Here is a 15695-nt window from a genome sequence, read left to right on the forward strand (position 1 = left end):
TAAAAATTTTAGGTACTCTAGTGATTTGAGGTAAACTTCATTGACTATCTTTTTTTTTTTTTTTATAAACGGCGGTTCAGAATTACTAACGGGAGTTTGAACGAATGTCGGAACCCATCCACCCGATCATCTTCTGGGAGAACATTACACTTTTACCGCCCTTCAAGAAAAAACTCCCGCGACGAATTCATAAGAGCATTGTGTGTTGTTAAACCCCCTTGTGTGAGACTCGGACGCAAGACGTCCGTCTGACACCCATGAAATGGGGAGGTAATCTCAAGGGAAATATTTTGCATCTTATCAGGATCGAACTCCTAACCTCTCTTATGGAAAGTCGGGTTATCATAAATACACCAACACCCCGAGGTTAAACTTCACTGATTATTTGTATAATTTAATTTCTTCTATATAATAGACATTTGTAAATAGCTCGATTTAATTATTTTTTTGGCACTTTCAAATTCCAAGCTATAGAACAAATTTTTCGTGGGTCCAAATTCAAACAACCGATAACAAACGATAATGAATATGTATAGGAGACAAGAGCAAAAATATAATCAAGAAGGAACAAACGATGTATATCAATCAAATGTATATGTACACGTACACACCATATATGAAAGGTGAGAGATCATTTTCAGTTTAATTAGTAATAACAATATTACGAGTATTAACACTTTATAAACTATACAATTGATAAAATAAAATTAGGGTTTATTTGTGATTTTTAGTATTCATGCTACGTTTAGTTGCTTCAATATTGTCTTTAACATGATCAACAGATGCTTGGGCGTTTCCAGTCACTGTGTCTTGAACTTTTTGAGCAACATCTTTCGTGACATTCCATGCATCTTGTGTTGATTGTTTTGCTTTGTCCGCTACGTTCTCAACAGCTCCGGCAGCTTCCTGCGATTGGCTCGCCGCCTATTAAAAGAAATGAAATTAGCTCTTAGATTATCGTTACTCAGTTCATAACTAAATACTACTTCGTCAATCTCAATTTAATTATATTCATACACACAAAAACTCAGTTTAAGAAAAATATAATCATTATGACACTATTATTTTGTCAACTTTCGAATTCTATTTGTTAGTGCATGGACGTTAGTCCCAAGTTCATTATAACGTATTCGTAAAGGTTGAGATGCGGTGAGTAATAGAATAAGTGTTCATATGCAATTTAAGATAATTTACTCACTGTTGGTGTAACCGCACGGATGCATAATGCATCTGTACGGGTACACAGTGCAACCGCACGGTTGCATCCTGCAACCGCACGGTTGCATCCTGCAACCGCACAGTTGCGTGTGCAGACAGTATTTATTGTTGATTTCAGGTTCATTGTTGGGGTTACGAATTCCAAACAATCCCTAGCCGTGTTTTCGATCTCTGGGTGTTCTAGCACTTAGTTGGTTCGAACTATAACATCTAAAAGTCTAATATCATCATAAGATCATTGGTTGTTAAGTGTTTTTTATATAAAACCCAATATCGAGTAATTCCGCACTCGATACTAAACTTGAATTTTTGATGTTGAATCTGTATGTTTGTTAATTTAAAGTGTTAAACAGGTCAATATTAGTGTTTTGAACGTGAAACATTGAGTCTTATTGATTCAGATTGAGTGCTAGATCGAACAATTCCCTAAACCCTAATTTTAGTGCAGTTTTCTGCCCAGAATTCGCTAAGAACACAACCGTACGGTTACAACTTGAAATCGTACGGATTCACCACCCGGATACAGCAACCGTACAGATACACCACTGCATCCGTGTTAAGTTTAAGCCGTTTCATACAACCGTGAACCTTTGCATCTGTGTTGTGCAACCGTATCAATCCCTGCAACCGTACTGATACATCTTGCATATGTATAATTTTCACCCGGTTACACTTGCATCCGTGTAACTTTCCATCCGTGTTTTACAAACGTGTTATCCCTGTATCCGTGTAGTTTTAGTGCAACCGTGTACTGTAACCATACGGATACAATGTCAGACACTACTGAATCTTCTAGAACACAATAATCTTTAGTCGGGGCTTCCTCATCTAGTCTTTACAAACTCTTACAGACTGAGAATGAAATAGGGAGCACCTATAGGGTTCCTAGACTTGAATCTTTAGATGACTATGCTGAGTGGATACCTAGATTCCTCATCTCGCTTAATGGAATCGATACGCGAATGTATAATTGTTTAAAAACTGAATACAAGTTCCCTGAGAAAGAACCCGGTGAACCTAAAACACCTATGGAACTTAGTGCTGCTGAGAGAGAGGATTATAGCCTAGAATGCAAGGCTTACAATCACCTTACTCAGTTGGTTCGATCTATCACATCTAAAAGTCTAATATCATCATAAGATCATTGGTTTGTTAAGTGTTTTTGATATAAAACTCAATATCGAGTAATTCTGCACTCGATATTGAAGATTAGATCGATTAATAACGTTTAATCATTTTTACATTATTCTTATCTTTTATTGTTTTTTTTTTTAAATTCGTACATTAAGAATACAGTTAGAGTATAAAAGCTAATAAAATTATGAAGCAAAGGTACATTCTTTTAATCTATAAAAGAGGTTTCTATGGATACTTTTAACAAGTTTGGTCTCTTTATATACTATAGTATAATTTTTTATATAATCAAAGAGAAAAGTTAGGGGTTTCCGTTTCTCTTGTCACTTCTTAATGGCAATGGCCACCCGATCCGATGGATATCCACCTGATTCATCCGCTTCGTGATGGATATGGATGAACCTAAATGGATATGGATATGGATATGGATGAACCTTAACGGATATGGATATGGATGAAAAGTTTCATCCACGGATATATCGATTACCACCCGAAGTACATATACAAATATATAAATATAGATATATACGTACATATTTACTGTTACAAGTTTAATTACCGTTAAATTTACATTTCTTTCCAACCCAAAATGAAATAACTATAATATATTATAATAAAACATGTATGTCTAATTAAATAAACTTACAAATTTTATATTTAATTTTTCATAATCTATGTTTTATAGTAAAAGTAAAAAAATTTGTTATATCTTCGAAAAGAATTACACATTCTTATGGATAGATTTTAATTATGTCATGTCATATTTATTTTTGCTATACTACATTTTTATTTTAATCGAATATTAGAAAATATTATAACATTTTTTTAACATCCATTGGATATCCATTAACCCGCTAAATACATTGGATATGGATATGGATGGATGACCTGAAAGTAAATGGATATGGATGAACAAAAACTAAATGGATATGGATATGGATACGACATCACCCGATCCATATCCGATCCATTGCCATCCCCACTTCTTACTCACATTACGTTTTTTTAAACTACTTTTTTAGAATAAATAAATTAAAGTGCAGTTTAACTAACAAACAAATGATTGCGCTACTGGTTTGTTGTGCCTTCTTGACAACACAAGGTTGTGGGTACGATTCTTAATTGCTACATCTTTTTTTAACTTTTCAGTTTACACCCACTAACCTCCCTTTTTAAAAATTTTCTACCTAGCTCCTATTACAATTCAGTCTTCTCACTCTCATACTCTATTTAATTTTCAATTTAAGCCCTCACATTCTTTTAATTTTTTTTTTTTCCTTTCTCAACATTTCTTACAATATTTTTTATGACTTTTTAAATTCTATCTTTACAACTTTATATATATATATATATATATATATATATATATATATATATATATATATATATATATATATATATATATATATATATATATATATATTTTATTTACAGTATTATTTTACAACTTTTCCCCTCTTTATTGTACAAATATTTTTTATTTCTCATATTTTACTACTGATTAATAAAAGTATCTCAATTATGTTGAATATTATTTATTTAATTATTACTAAACAGAAAAGGACAAAAAATTGGTATTCAAATGTTTATGTTTAGTGTACATGTTAATTAATTAATAATTAATGTTAATGTTAGCCAGTGGTAATGTTTTTATACGTCGTGTTAATATTTATATGTTAAAAATTCTATTTACGTGTTTAGAACAAACGGTATCGGATGTCGGATCCGACGTTGGAGGTGACTGACCGTCGACCGACCTTGGATCGATGTCGGTCCGACGTTTTGGGTGAAAAAGTTAGGGAAGAGACAATGCTTCTAGCCGTTGGAGGGGTGACCCAAATTCAAATTTCTGTCTATTGGGGGTTCTTTTCTTTCATTTTTTTATTCGATTTTTTCTTCCATTTTTTTTACATGTATTAAGGTGTTTTGTAGGAGAAGAACGAAGATAATGAATGTGGTTTTAAGACAAAAAGGATGAAACAAGTAATTGGGGTTACCTTCCTAAAAGTCTATAACCATTTAATTTGCCCAATTATAATTGGGCCCATATAATAGTATTCAATTTATATATTTTTAATAAATTAATAAATTATAGTTATTTAAGTTAGACAAAATTGTCAAATCCGTCCCTGTGTTTAGTCAATTTAGTGAATATAGTTCATCCCAATTATTTACTTCAAAATTAGTCCTTATTTTGAAGTCTCAAACCAGTCCTTGAAGTTAAATTCTGTAAACGTCTGTTCAGTTCAGGAGGTATGCTTCTTACGTGATACACATGTATTCTTTTGACATAAATTGTCATCAAACCCTAGAACTTATTTAGGTACGCTTGATTATTCGAACCCTAGGGCGACACAAGATACTCGTTCCTATTTCATATTGAGGTTGTTTGTGATTGTGGAAATCATTCGATTATTCGAACATCTTGGACACATGCGAACACTGGGCGAATATTCTATTGTTGCGGTAGAAAGGTAAGTTCCCCAAATCATGTAATTGATTCATAATTTGTAACATAATTTGTTAACACTTATTGTTCATGATTCCAATAATTGCGGTTTTATTGGATGGATGGATCAGTCCATGGGTCAGAGAGCTATGGAGATTATTCCTGGATTGCTTCGAAAGAGAAACAAGCTGGAAGCAACTATTAAAGAGAAAGATTGTCAGTTGCTTAAGTTGAAGATGATTTTAATTTTTAGCTGAATTATTATTATGTGTTATTGGTATTTTAATTAGTTGAAGGTGATATTATTCTAGTTTTTACTGATGTAACAGTGTTAAGTTGTCTTTGTATGCTTTTGTTCTGTTTTTTGTAATATGGATCTTGTGTTTTGGAGTTGGAATGAAATCTTATTGAGAAATTGAGTGAAATCATAGATGATGGATGATTTTCAGACATTTGAATATTGCATCGTGCAGTTTTCAAGTGAGATTCAATAGAAGTTGTTGAATGAGTTACGTGCTAGGTTATAAGGTATAGAGAATATGAAATGATTGGTATTGGTATACATGTATATAACGTGAGAAGCATGCCATCCGAACTTAACAGTCGTTTACAAAAGTTAACTTCAGGAACTGATATGGGACTCCAAAATGAAAATAAGGATTAATTTTAGAGTAACTAACCGAGAGGGACTATATGCATTAAAATGAACAAACACGAAGACCAATATGACAATTTTTTCTTTTTATTTGTCTAATTTTATTTAATGATTTATTTAATTAATTAAAAAGATTAAAATAAATAATAAATATTTTATCTCTTCAAGACACTGAAAACTTACACTAAGTTTTTTAGTGTCAATACAACCAGCGTTCAGTCATTAAGAATACACTGAATCTGACACTGAACGACACCCTGGTACTCTTATGTTTTAGTATATATGCTTTACATTTTATGCGCTTTACATTTTATGGTAGTACCGCAGTAGGCTACTACTATTAGTACACTAAAATTTGTTCTATTTTCATTGGTAAATGTAGAAATTATAACATTAATTAAATTATAATTATAGTATGATAAAAGAGTATAGTATTAAATTACTGACATGAGAAGCTGCCTTTTCTTTCATTTCATTTGCAACTTTTTTCAGCTCTTCAATTTCTCGCTTGGCTGCATCTGATGAGTTGGGGCACGACATAAATCGAACCTAAAGATTTTTAGAAGCTTAGTTATAATGTTTTAATAAAATAAAATATAAAATGTATACAAGCAGAGCATAGAAAAAAAAGTTTCGAATTTTAACAAGCATAATTGAAGTAATATTGTCCATGATTTAATACAAAGTTGTCACATGGACAATATTACCTAAACTTAACAATTTTAAAAATCATAATTTTTTTCGGCTTTCAAATTAAATAACACATTACTTTTCGAACATATTAGAAAATTGACAATTTAGGTAACTCTTTCGGACAATTAGCTTTAGATTAATTGGTGAAAATTTAATATATATATATATATATATATATATATATATATATATATATATATATATATATATATATATATATATATATATATATATATATATATATATATATATATATATATAAAATAATAATAATAATAATAATAATAATAATAATAATAATAATAATAATAATAATAATAATAATAATAATCCGTGAAAAATATGATAACATTATCCAAATGTAATAGTTGAAGTAAAAAATCATAAACTCATTTAAAATTTGAAATTTAATACAAAGTACAATTTTAGAAAGGGAGGTGATCCTAACACACCACGTTTTGATCCATATACACCTAATTACCTATTTTACCCTTAATTATACTTCTAATAATAATATAAGTTCAACTTTCTAGGAACATAACTGTAATTTTATGAAATAAAACTATAAAACTGTACATGAATTAAAAAGTGGTACGCGAGAATCAAATCCCTTTTATAGTATATATAAAATAATAAAAAAAGAATTATTTCACCTTCATAAGCAAATCCACAAAAACTTTCAAATTAACAATTTCAAAGGTTAAAGGTTAATTGGCGTGGGACCTGGGTGAATCTAGGTTTGGTGCTCATAAACCTACAACACCATGCGGTGCGAACCATGGTGCCAATGGTTTGGAACCTTGCTGCTGCGACTCCTGCCATTTTTTCCTTGACGTTATCGAATCTAATGAATTTTGATATTATCTACCTTGTGATTTGATTTCTATTTTCTTGGATAACATGTACAGTATATATTCTGAAAAGGGATTCAAAGAGCTGAAAAAATGGCCATTCTTAATCAATTTTAGTGGTACAAAATAATTTATAAATAATTATTGTACTTATTAATCACTTGTTTATTGGAACGAAAAATTAGCAATATCGCAGATGGTTAGAAAAAAACTTTATATAAATTAATGTTTTTTGTATCATATGTTTGAAAACTGATCCAATGGCTAGACTTCATCTCTTTTAAATATTTTAGTTTTTTGTCCCATATTTAATTTTCTATGACAATGACAATGACAATTTTTGTCGGTTTGATGAATTTCGTTAAGTTTGATTGAACTTTTTTAAAAAAATAAATAAATGATCGAGAATAATAAATTAAGAATAAATCAGGAAGTTTAAAAACCATTTATATTTAGCTAAATGTTTACCGTCCTTTTTTTTTGAACAGCCGTTCGAAATCACCCAGGGAGGAAAATCTCAGGTTCGATGGAGCTTCGAGGACTCGATCAAGGTACAACGTGGGACTTAGGGATAGATTAACTAGGCTTTTCGGAATCCATTTGACTTCCTTCATGTTTTTCAACTTCCCGGATAATTGGCGTGTTGAAGATCTTTGGAAAACCTTCAAACCATTTGGCGATTTACGTGACATTTACATGGCAGGCAAAACATTGAAGAATGGGGCTCGATTCGCCTTTGTAAGGTTTGCTAATGTGAGGTATGCCGAACATCTGTTGACAGATCTGGAAAAGATCACCTTCAATGGAACACCAATCAAGATATTCTTAGCAAAAGAAAGATCGAATAATAGGAACAACTACAACACGTTTCAGAAGACAAACAGACCGAGACCACAGAGATTTGGTAACTCCTCCACTGACGAACGAAAGTTCAGTGAGGTGGTGGGGCAACAATACAATGATCTAAGGGATAAACTCAATGAACAAGTCAAGAATATGGAAGATTTGAGATCTAAACTCAATAGATGGAGAGAAGATAAGAGCAAGTCGGATGGTGTGGAAGGTGGTCAAAGTGAAAACATAAAATTTAATGATGATAGAACTATCAAATCTAATGGGCAGATGTGCAATTTGATTGGGAAATGTATTATCTGTGAACTAAAGGGCTTGGAATATTTCTTCCAATTCGGAGATCTATGCATTGCGGAAGGGTTAAAGAACTTCTCTATCAAATATCTTGGCGGTTTAGATATGCTTGTGATATGCGAATCGGCCACTGCAGCAAATAGGATCATCGAGGATAAGGGTCATTCCTTGCATAAATGGTGCAACCAAGTAAAGGTCCTAAATAACTCATATAAGTCGCCTGGAAGATTAGTTTGGATTAATATCAAGGGGGTTCCGGTAACATGCTGGAATGAAGACACATTCAAAAACATTGTGGGTTGGTGGGGTAAGATTTTAGAGATGGAGAACTGCTCAATTGTGGAAGGCAATCAAGATTTAAGTTTTGCTAGTGTTCTAGTTCGAGTACGCAACTATGTTCATTATGATGGATGGGTGAAAATATTTGATAATAATTCTGTTTGTTATGTAAGCATTCGTGAAGATGACAATAGGGTGATAAGACTCGAATTTAATGGCTCTAGCAAGGAGGATGAAAATATAGAGAGCAGGGATGAACAAGCAAAGGTTGATGAGGAATCAAGTTCAGATGATGAATTTGTGGAGGATACCTTTGAGGTGTCGGATGACGATTGCAACTATGATAACTTGATTCATGAAGAAGATATTCCTGGAAATGTCAATGAGAATTGTGATGATTTCCAAAGAAGGAACAACGAAGGTGATGATGTCAGGAATACTCCTGATAGGGTTTATTGCAGCTTCGCCAATAAACAAGATTCCGGCAACGGCAGTCGGAAAAGAACTGAACAATCCGTCGAAGATGAAGAGTCGGGGTGTGGTGACCTAGAGAATAATTCCCAAGACAACATTAATGACTCGTGCACAAAGAAGATAGAAAGCCCTAATGATTTTGTCAACTGCGATTTCTTTTCCCCAGGTACGGCGTGTAATCCTAATAGCACGCTACACAAATTAAATGCTGTTGGGCCTTCAACCCCAGGTTCTGTTGGGCCTACCCTCAAGAATGTTGGCCCTTCAACCCCACGTTCTGCTGGGCCTGCTCCTATTAATGTTGGGCCTTCATCTACACGTCCTGCTGGGACTATCTTTAATGAAGTTGGGCCTTCAAGCCCAAGATCTCCTAGGCCTATTCATTGTACAAATTCGACAGCTAATCCGAAGGTTGTTAAAAATCAAAAGAAAGATAAAAAGCACTCCGATGGGGTCAAGGTAACTGATAAAAGGAAAAGAGAGTGTTGTTGGACAAATTTCAGGCGATGGAAAACCTCCTCCAGAATGTTGAAAATTAAAAGTGTTGCAAGGAAAACTTCTTCAGATAAAATCCCATTGAGATCTAATTGCACCTCGTGTGCCATGGAGGGCAGTCAAAAGTCGACTCACCAATCCAAAGGTATGTCCAATTCGATTGCTTCAAGGTCACAACAGATGAAATCGGACAAGAGAGACCGGGTTAACAACAAGGGTTCGTGTTCGTATGATTCTTTCAACTCAGAAGGGTTATATGAGTATGGTTGTAAGCTAGGCTTAAAGTGGTAGAAAAAACCTTCTGCCCTTTAAGTCAGGTTTGTCTACAAATCGTTTTCTACTTCATTATGATTATCATGTCTTATAATATTAGAGGATTCGGGGTGGGGGTGGATAGTAAATTCGGCCCAACAAAAAAATTGATTTTGAAAGAAAAACCAAACATCCTTGCTCTTCAGGAAACTAAATTGCATTCTGTCAACATCTTTTGGATTCATTCTCTATGGGGATTAACCGATTGTGATTTTATTCAAAGGGAGATGGTGGGTAAATCGGGAGGCCAACTTTTAATTTGGGATACCAATCAACTTGAGGTTTGTGATATTGTTAGTTTTGATTGTGTTATTGGTATTAGAGGCATATGGAAAAACAACGGTTCTATTCTCAATATCCTCAACGTGTATGGACCACACAACGATTCAAGTAAACAAAAGTTATGGGAGAATTTAACAAACTTAGTTTCTAATAGTGATGAAGCGTGGGTTATTTGTGGTGACTTTAATGAAGTTTGAAATCAATCGGAACGTTTTAATACTGTTTTCGTTGAAAGTAGAGCAAGATGTTTTAATAGCTTTATTCATTCGTGTAGTCTAATTGATATCCCAATGGGTGGAAGACTTTTCACTAGAGTATGCGATAATGGCATCAAGTTTAGCAAACTAGACCGATTTCTTGTATCGGAGTCGTTCCTTAGTACATGGGGGAACATAGCGGTGGTGGCACTAGAAAGGTTAACGTCGGATCATTGTCCTATTCTTCTGAAAGACGGGGCAAAAAATTTTGGGCATAAACCATTCAAACTCTTTGACGTTTGGTTGGATGAAACTGGTGTTGAGGACATAATCACAAAAGCATGGGCTGAACCGATTAGAGCTAGTAACAGAAAAGATTGTAACTTCGTGAACAGGTTAAAAAATGTTAAGATAGCTTTAACAGCGTGGAGCAGCCATACATTCGGACAACTTGATTCGGAAATTGAGGTTTTAAAAGACAAAGCGTTGCAACTGGAACTAAAGGCAGAGACGACGGTAATGAATGACTTAGAGGTAGAGGCCTGGAAGAAAGCTAGAAAAAATTGGCTAGAGAAAGAAAAAATAAAATCCGGTATGCTAAAACAGAAAGCGCGACTCAGGTGGAACATTGAAGGTGACGAGAATTCAAAATTTTTTCATTCGATCATTCGGAATAATTACTCTAGGAACAACATTCGTGGGCTTGTTATTGATGGTATTTGGAACGAAGAACCGTGTGATATCAAACGTGCAGCATTTGATCATTTTAAAAAGGTGTTTGAAGAGCCTGATATATCACGCCCTTCCATGGAAGATCTAGTGTACCCCTCGATCAGCTCCGACGAGGCTAGTGCACTTGAAATTCCATTCTCTAAGGTGGAAATTCATGAAGCTATTAACGATTGTGGATGCACCAAAGCACCCGGCCCGAACGGGTTTAATATGAGATTTTTTAAAAAGTTCTGGGAGGTTGTTAAATCGGATCTTATTGAGGCGATCATGTGGTTCTGGGAGAAGTGTGAAATTTCAAGAGGTTGTAATGCATCGTTCGTGACTCTTATTCCAAAGAAGTCGGATCCCTTGGGTATTAGTGATTATAGACCGATTAGCTTAATCGGTAGCTTTTATAAGATAATCGCTAAAATGCTGTCTAATCGGCTTAGAAAAGTTTTACCGTCTCTTGTGGGCAAAGAACAAAGTGCTTTTCTAAATGGACGATTCATTCTTGATGGCGCCTTAATTTCCAACGAAACGATTGACTTCCTCAAGAATTCCCGCAACGAAGGCATTATTTTCAAAGTTGACTTCGAAAAGGCCTTTGATAGCCTTAATTGGAGTTTTCTCATGGATGTGATGAAATGTATGGGGTTCGGTGTTAAATGGAGAAAGTGGATCTCTTCATGTCTCTCTTCGGCTTCTATCTCTATTTTGGTCAACGGCGCCCCAACGAACGAATTTATTCTCGGTAGAGGGGTAAGACAAGGTGAACCTTTGTCACCTTTTCTTTTTATCCTTACCGCCGAAGGCTTGAACATTCTTACTAAAGCGGCGGTGGAAAAACGGTTGTTTAAATGTATTGAAGTCGGGACGGATAAGGTGTTGGTCTCGCATTTACAATATGCGGACGACACAATTTTTTTCGGGGAGTGGAGTCGCCTTAATGCTTTGAACTTAAGGAATCTTCTTAAATGCTTCGAACTTGCCTCGGGTTTAAAAGTCAATTTTCAAAAAAGTTACTTATTCGGTATTGGTGTTGATTCGATGCAAGTCAACTTGGTGGCTAACCGTATGGGGTGTCAAGTGGATAAGTTACCATTTATTCCCCTCGGATTACCCATTGGTTCGAGGATGAATAAATTAAAGGATTGGCTCCCGGTCATCGAAAGATTTAAGTCGAGACTTTCGAGTTGGAAAATGAGATCTTTGTCATTTGGTGGTAGATTAGTCCTAGTTAAGTCGGTCCTCTCTAGTCTCCCGTTGTACTATTTTTCACTCTTTCGAGCTCCATCGTGTGTGATCAAATTACTTGAGAGTCTTAGAAGAGGTTTTTTTTGGGGAGGGTCGGGTTCGGGCACCAAAATATCATGGGTCAAATGGGAAAACGTTCTTAACACGTATGAGAACGGGGGGTTAAATATCGGTTCGTTATATAGTAAAAATCTTGCACTTTTAGTGAAATGGTGGTGGAGGTTCAAAACCGAAACCGATTCTTTGTGGGTTAGAGTAATTCAAAGTCTTTATGGACCTTGTGGCGAACTTCTAACGGAGGGGACTTTCCAGCCCTCGACTGTATCAGTGTGGAAGTGTATTATTTATGCAGGTACCTCTCTTAAAGTTTTGCAACTGCCATTTAGGAATTCTTTCATCAAAACTATTGGTGATGGTGAACTAACTTCCTTTTGGCACGAGCATTGGATCGGTAACGACAAGCTTTGCAATTTATTTCCGAGATTGTATAGACTTGAATCCAACAAGAACGCGTGTGTAAAAGATCGAGTTACTGCAGTAGGTTACAATGGCGAACAGGTTTTGTCTTGGAGCTGGTCGAGGGAGCCTTCTGGCCGTACATCAGGCGAGCAAGACAGGCTGATTTCTTTGCTAGCGACATTTAATTTTAACTGTAATACACGGGACTCTTGGGCTTGGGCTTTAGCTTCGAATAGGTTCTACACTGTGAGGAAACTCTCTTCCTTGCTCGATGACTTGTGTTTAGCTCAGTATTGCTCGGAACATGGAACCTTCCTCGACAACTTAGTTCCCAAAAAGATAGAGATATTTATTTGGCGAACTCTGAAGAAAAGGCTTCCCGTTCGACTTGAGCTAGACAAAAGAGGAATTGATTTGCATAGTGTTAGATATCCGTTATGTGATGAAGATTTGGAATCGGTTGATCACTCCCTTATCTTTTGTAAATATGCAATGGATGTATGGGATCGAGTCTACAAATGGTGGAACCTAGCCGGATTCTCTTGCTCTAGTCTATCCGGGTTACTAGTAGATGATGGACCGAATTCGATGACAGCTAAAGGGAGGAAGATATGGCAAGCATTGAGATGGATTTGTACGTAATTGTTGTGGAAAAATTAGAACAATATTGTTTTTCAAGGCAAGAGTTGGAGCGCTCCGGTAGCATTAAATGAAATTCAAAATAAATCGTTCGAGTGGATTAATTCGAGATCAAAAGGAAGAAGGCTTGATTGGTTGACTTGGTTGTCTAACCCTAGTGTATATTTCCTTATGTCGTGATTGTATGTACATATAGCGGGTTGCTTACTTTGCACCCCTGTCGGGTAGTTTTTTTTGTTTTTTCGTGTTTCTTTGGGTGATTCAAAGCTTGTAAGAATCCCCTTCTTGTTGTACTCTCGTTTCTAATATAATTGCTTTTCAAAAAAAAAACACTTAAGAATTTAATAATGCTATTTGCTTTGTAGTTGGTTTATAGAGTCCTATGTAGGGATGAGATCGGGACTGGTACTAAACCGTACCGTACCAAAACGGAAAATCTCGATACTAAAAATGCACAAAAGTAAGAATTGAATACCGTACCGAAAACTGAAAACGGTACCGGTATTTTCGGTATTGTACCTTGTAGTACCGAATTTTTTTTTCATCTGTAACACCAAATATATTTTTATAACAGCTGACTGATGTTTTGTTTTGGCAATTGAAATAATCTAATAACAAAGTGATACGGATACCAACATGATTTTCAAGCTTTTCTAGGTCATCAACTTAATTTGGTTGCTCCGTTAGCATCTAACATCAAAAGCAGTTTGCCCCGCGAATGAAACATTTTCTATTTTACAATGATTTGCCTGTTCAACTTCAGATCCTCAAAACTCCAAGTTGTTTACTGTAACAACAAAAGCAAAAGACTGTTGGGAAATTACGGTCTCACTAATTCCCACCACCTAGCCCAACAATAATAGTAAAGAAATAAGAACAATACACAACACAAGATTTAACGTGGAAACTCCAAAATAGGAGAAAAACCACCGGCCCCCAAAAGAGAGAAATACACTATATCACAAATTGTTACAATGATATAGACAACTCTCTTAAGCCAACTACACTCTCCAAAATATTTAACTAATACAACTCTCAAACAAGGGTAAGAAAGAAAGAAATAATCAAATACTTAAAGTGTATTGATTGGTGCAATTTGGAAGTAATCTCATGGCCTCCTTTTATAGCTAAGGAGTTCACCTCCAACTTCACTCTTCTACCAATGTGGGACAAAATGTGACGACCCAAAAATTTCCGACCAAATGTAAACCTAATCTGTAAATAATCTCGACACGATAAGCAAAGTCTGTAATATTGGGTCTAAAAATTTTTGAACTATTTACTTGAATTCAATTAGCTTTTGACTATTCCCGAAGATTCACGAACATTTGTGTGTAAGTAAATATATATATATATATATACACACACACACACACATATGTATAAAATTTAATATAAACAAAAGTATATATAGTAATTTAAAATAATAACATATAATTTAAACATTTGATTTAAATATGTAAAAACAAAATACAAAATAATTAAGTCATAATTTAAATAGAAACTATATAAATAGACATGATTGGTATGTATAATTATTATTAAATATATATTGTAATATATATAAATAGTGTATAAATGTTCAAATATATATTAGAAGTAATTATAAGTTTAAATATAAATGTTATATTTATTACTTTCCTTATTATGTTTAATGTTAAATGTTAATGTTAATGTTAATGTTAATGTTAATGTTAATGTTAATGTTAGATATTAAAAACTTGTGATAGTAATATTGTTATTTCTAATATAAATACATATAACTTGTTATATTTATATTGTTAATCGTATGATTATTAGGTATTATTATTACCTTATCATTAATATTATTATTATTATTTTATAAATAGTATTATAATTATCAATATTTATCATTACTAATACTAGTATTATTGATATTTTTATCATTATTATTATTTCTATTATTATTATTAACATTATTTTGATTAATAATAATATTATTATTTTATTATTATAATTATCAGTATTTTTATTTTATAATATTAATAATATTAATATATTTATATTTACTAATTATTAATATTAATGTTAATTATAAATAAAAATCTTATACAGAATCAAATTCTCTTTTGCATCCCAATCATACTGTTTTACTTTCTTGTTTATGTCTCTAAACATGTACGAATCAAAGACTAAATCAGATAAACTCCAAATCTGTTGATAACGTACCAATCTGCTTTATTTCTTTTATTTTCTCTGATTGAAAAATCCGTACTTCTTGTCTATAATTGGTTATATGTCGATATCATTGTAAATACAGAACAATTGAGATCAATTATTGTTACAGCTTTCATCAACAACTTGTACTATATATATTTCTATTGTAAATTCGAAAATAAAACCAAAAACTCAATAAAAACCCATCACCTGCTCTGTACCTTCATCTTTTTATTCATAAATCGAATACAAATGAAATTCTAAAA

The 15695-nt window shown here is 33.6% G+C and overlaps 1 protein-coding gene across 1 annotated transcript; it reads right to left on the reverse strand.

Annotated features, from left to right (window-relative positions):
* Positions 1 to 714: 714 nt before the first annotated feature.
* LOC139902506 (uncharacterized) lies at positions 715 to 6971 on the reverse strand. The gene is made up of 3 exons (XM_071885120.1): positions 6873 to 6971; positions 5904 to 6005; positions 715 to 924 (listed from the first exon to the last, which is right to left on the reverse strand). Exons 1-3 carry the CDS (start codon positions 6969 to 6971, stop codon positions 715 to 717), a joined length of 411 nt encoding a protein of 136 aa, XP_071741221.1.
* Between the last annotated feature and the right edge of the window lie 8724 nt (positions 6972 to 15695).

Source organism: Rutidosis leptorrhynchoides, chromosome 3, assembly GCF_046630445.1.
Source record: "Rutidosis leptorrhynchoides isolate AG116_Rl617_1_P2 chromosome 3, CSIRO_AGI_Rlap_v1, whole genome shotgun sequence".
In the NCBI taxonomy this organism is placed as follows: Eukaryota; Viridiplantae; Streptophyta; class Magnoliopsida; order Asterales; family Asteraceae; genus Rutidosis; species Rutidosis leptorrhynchoides.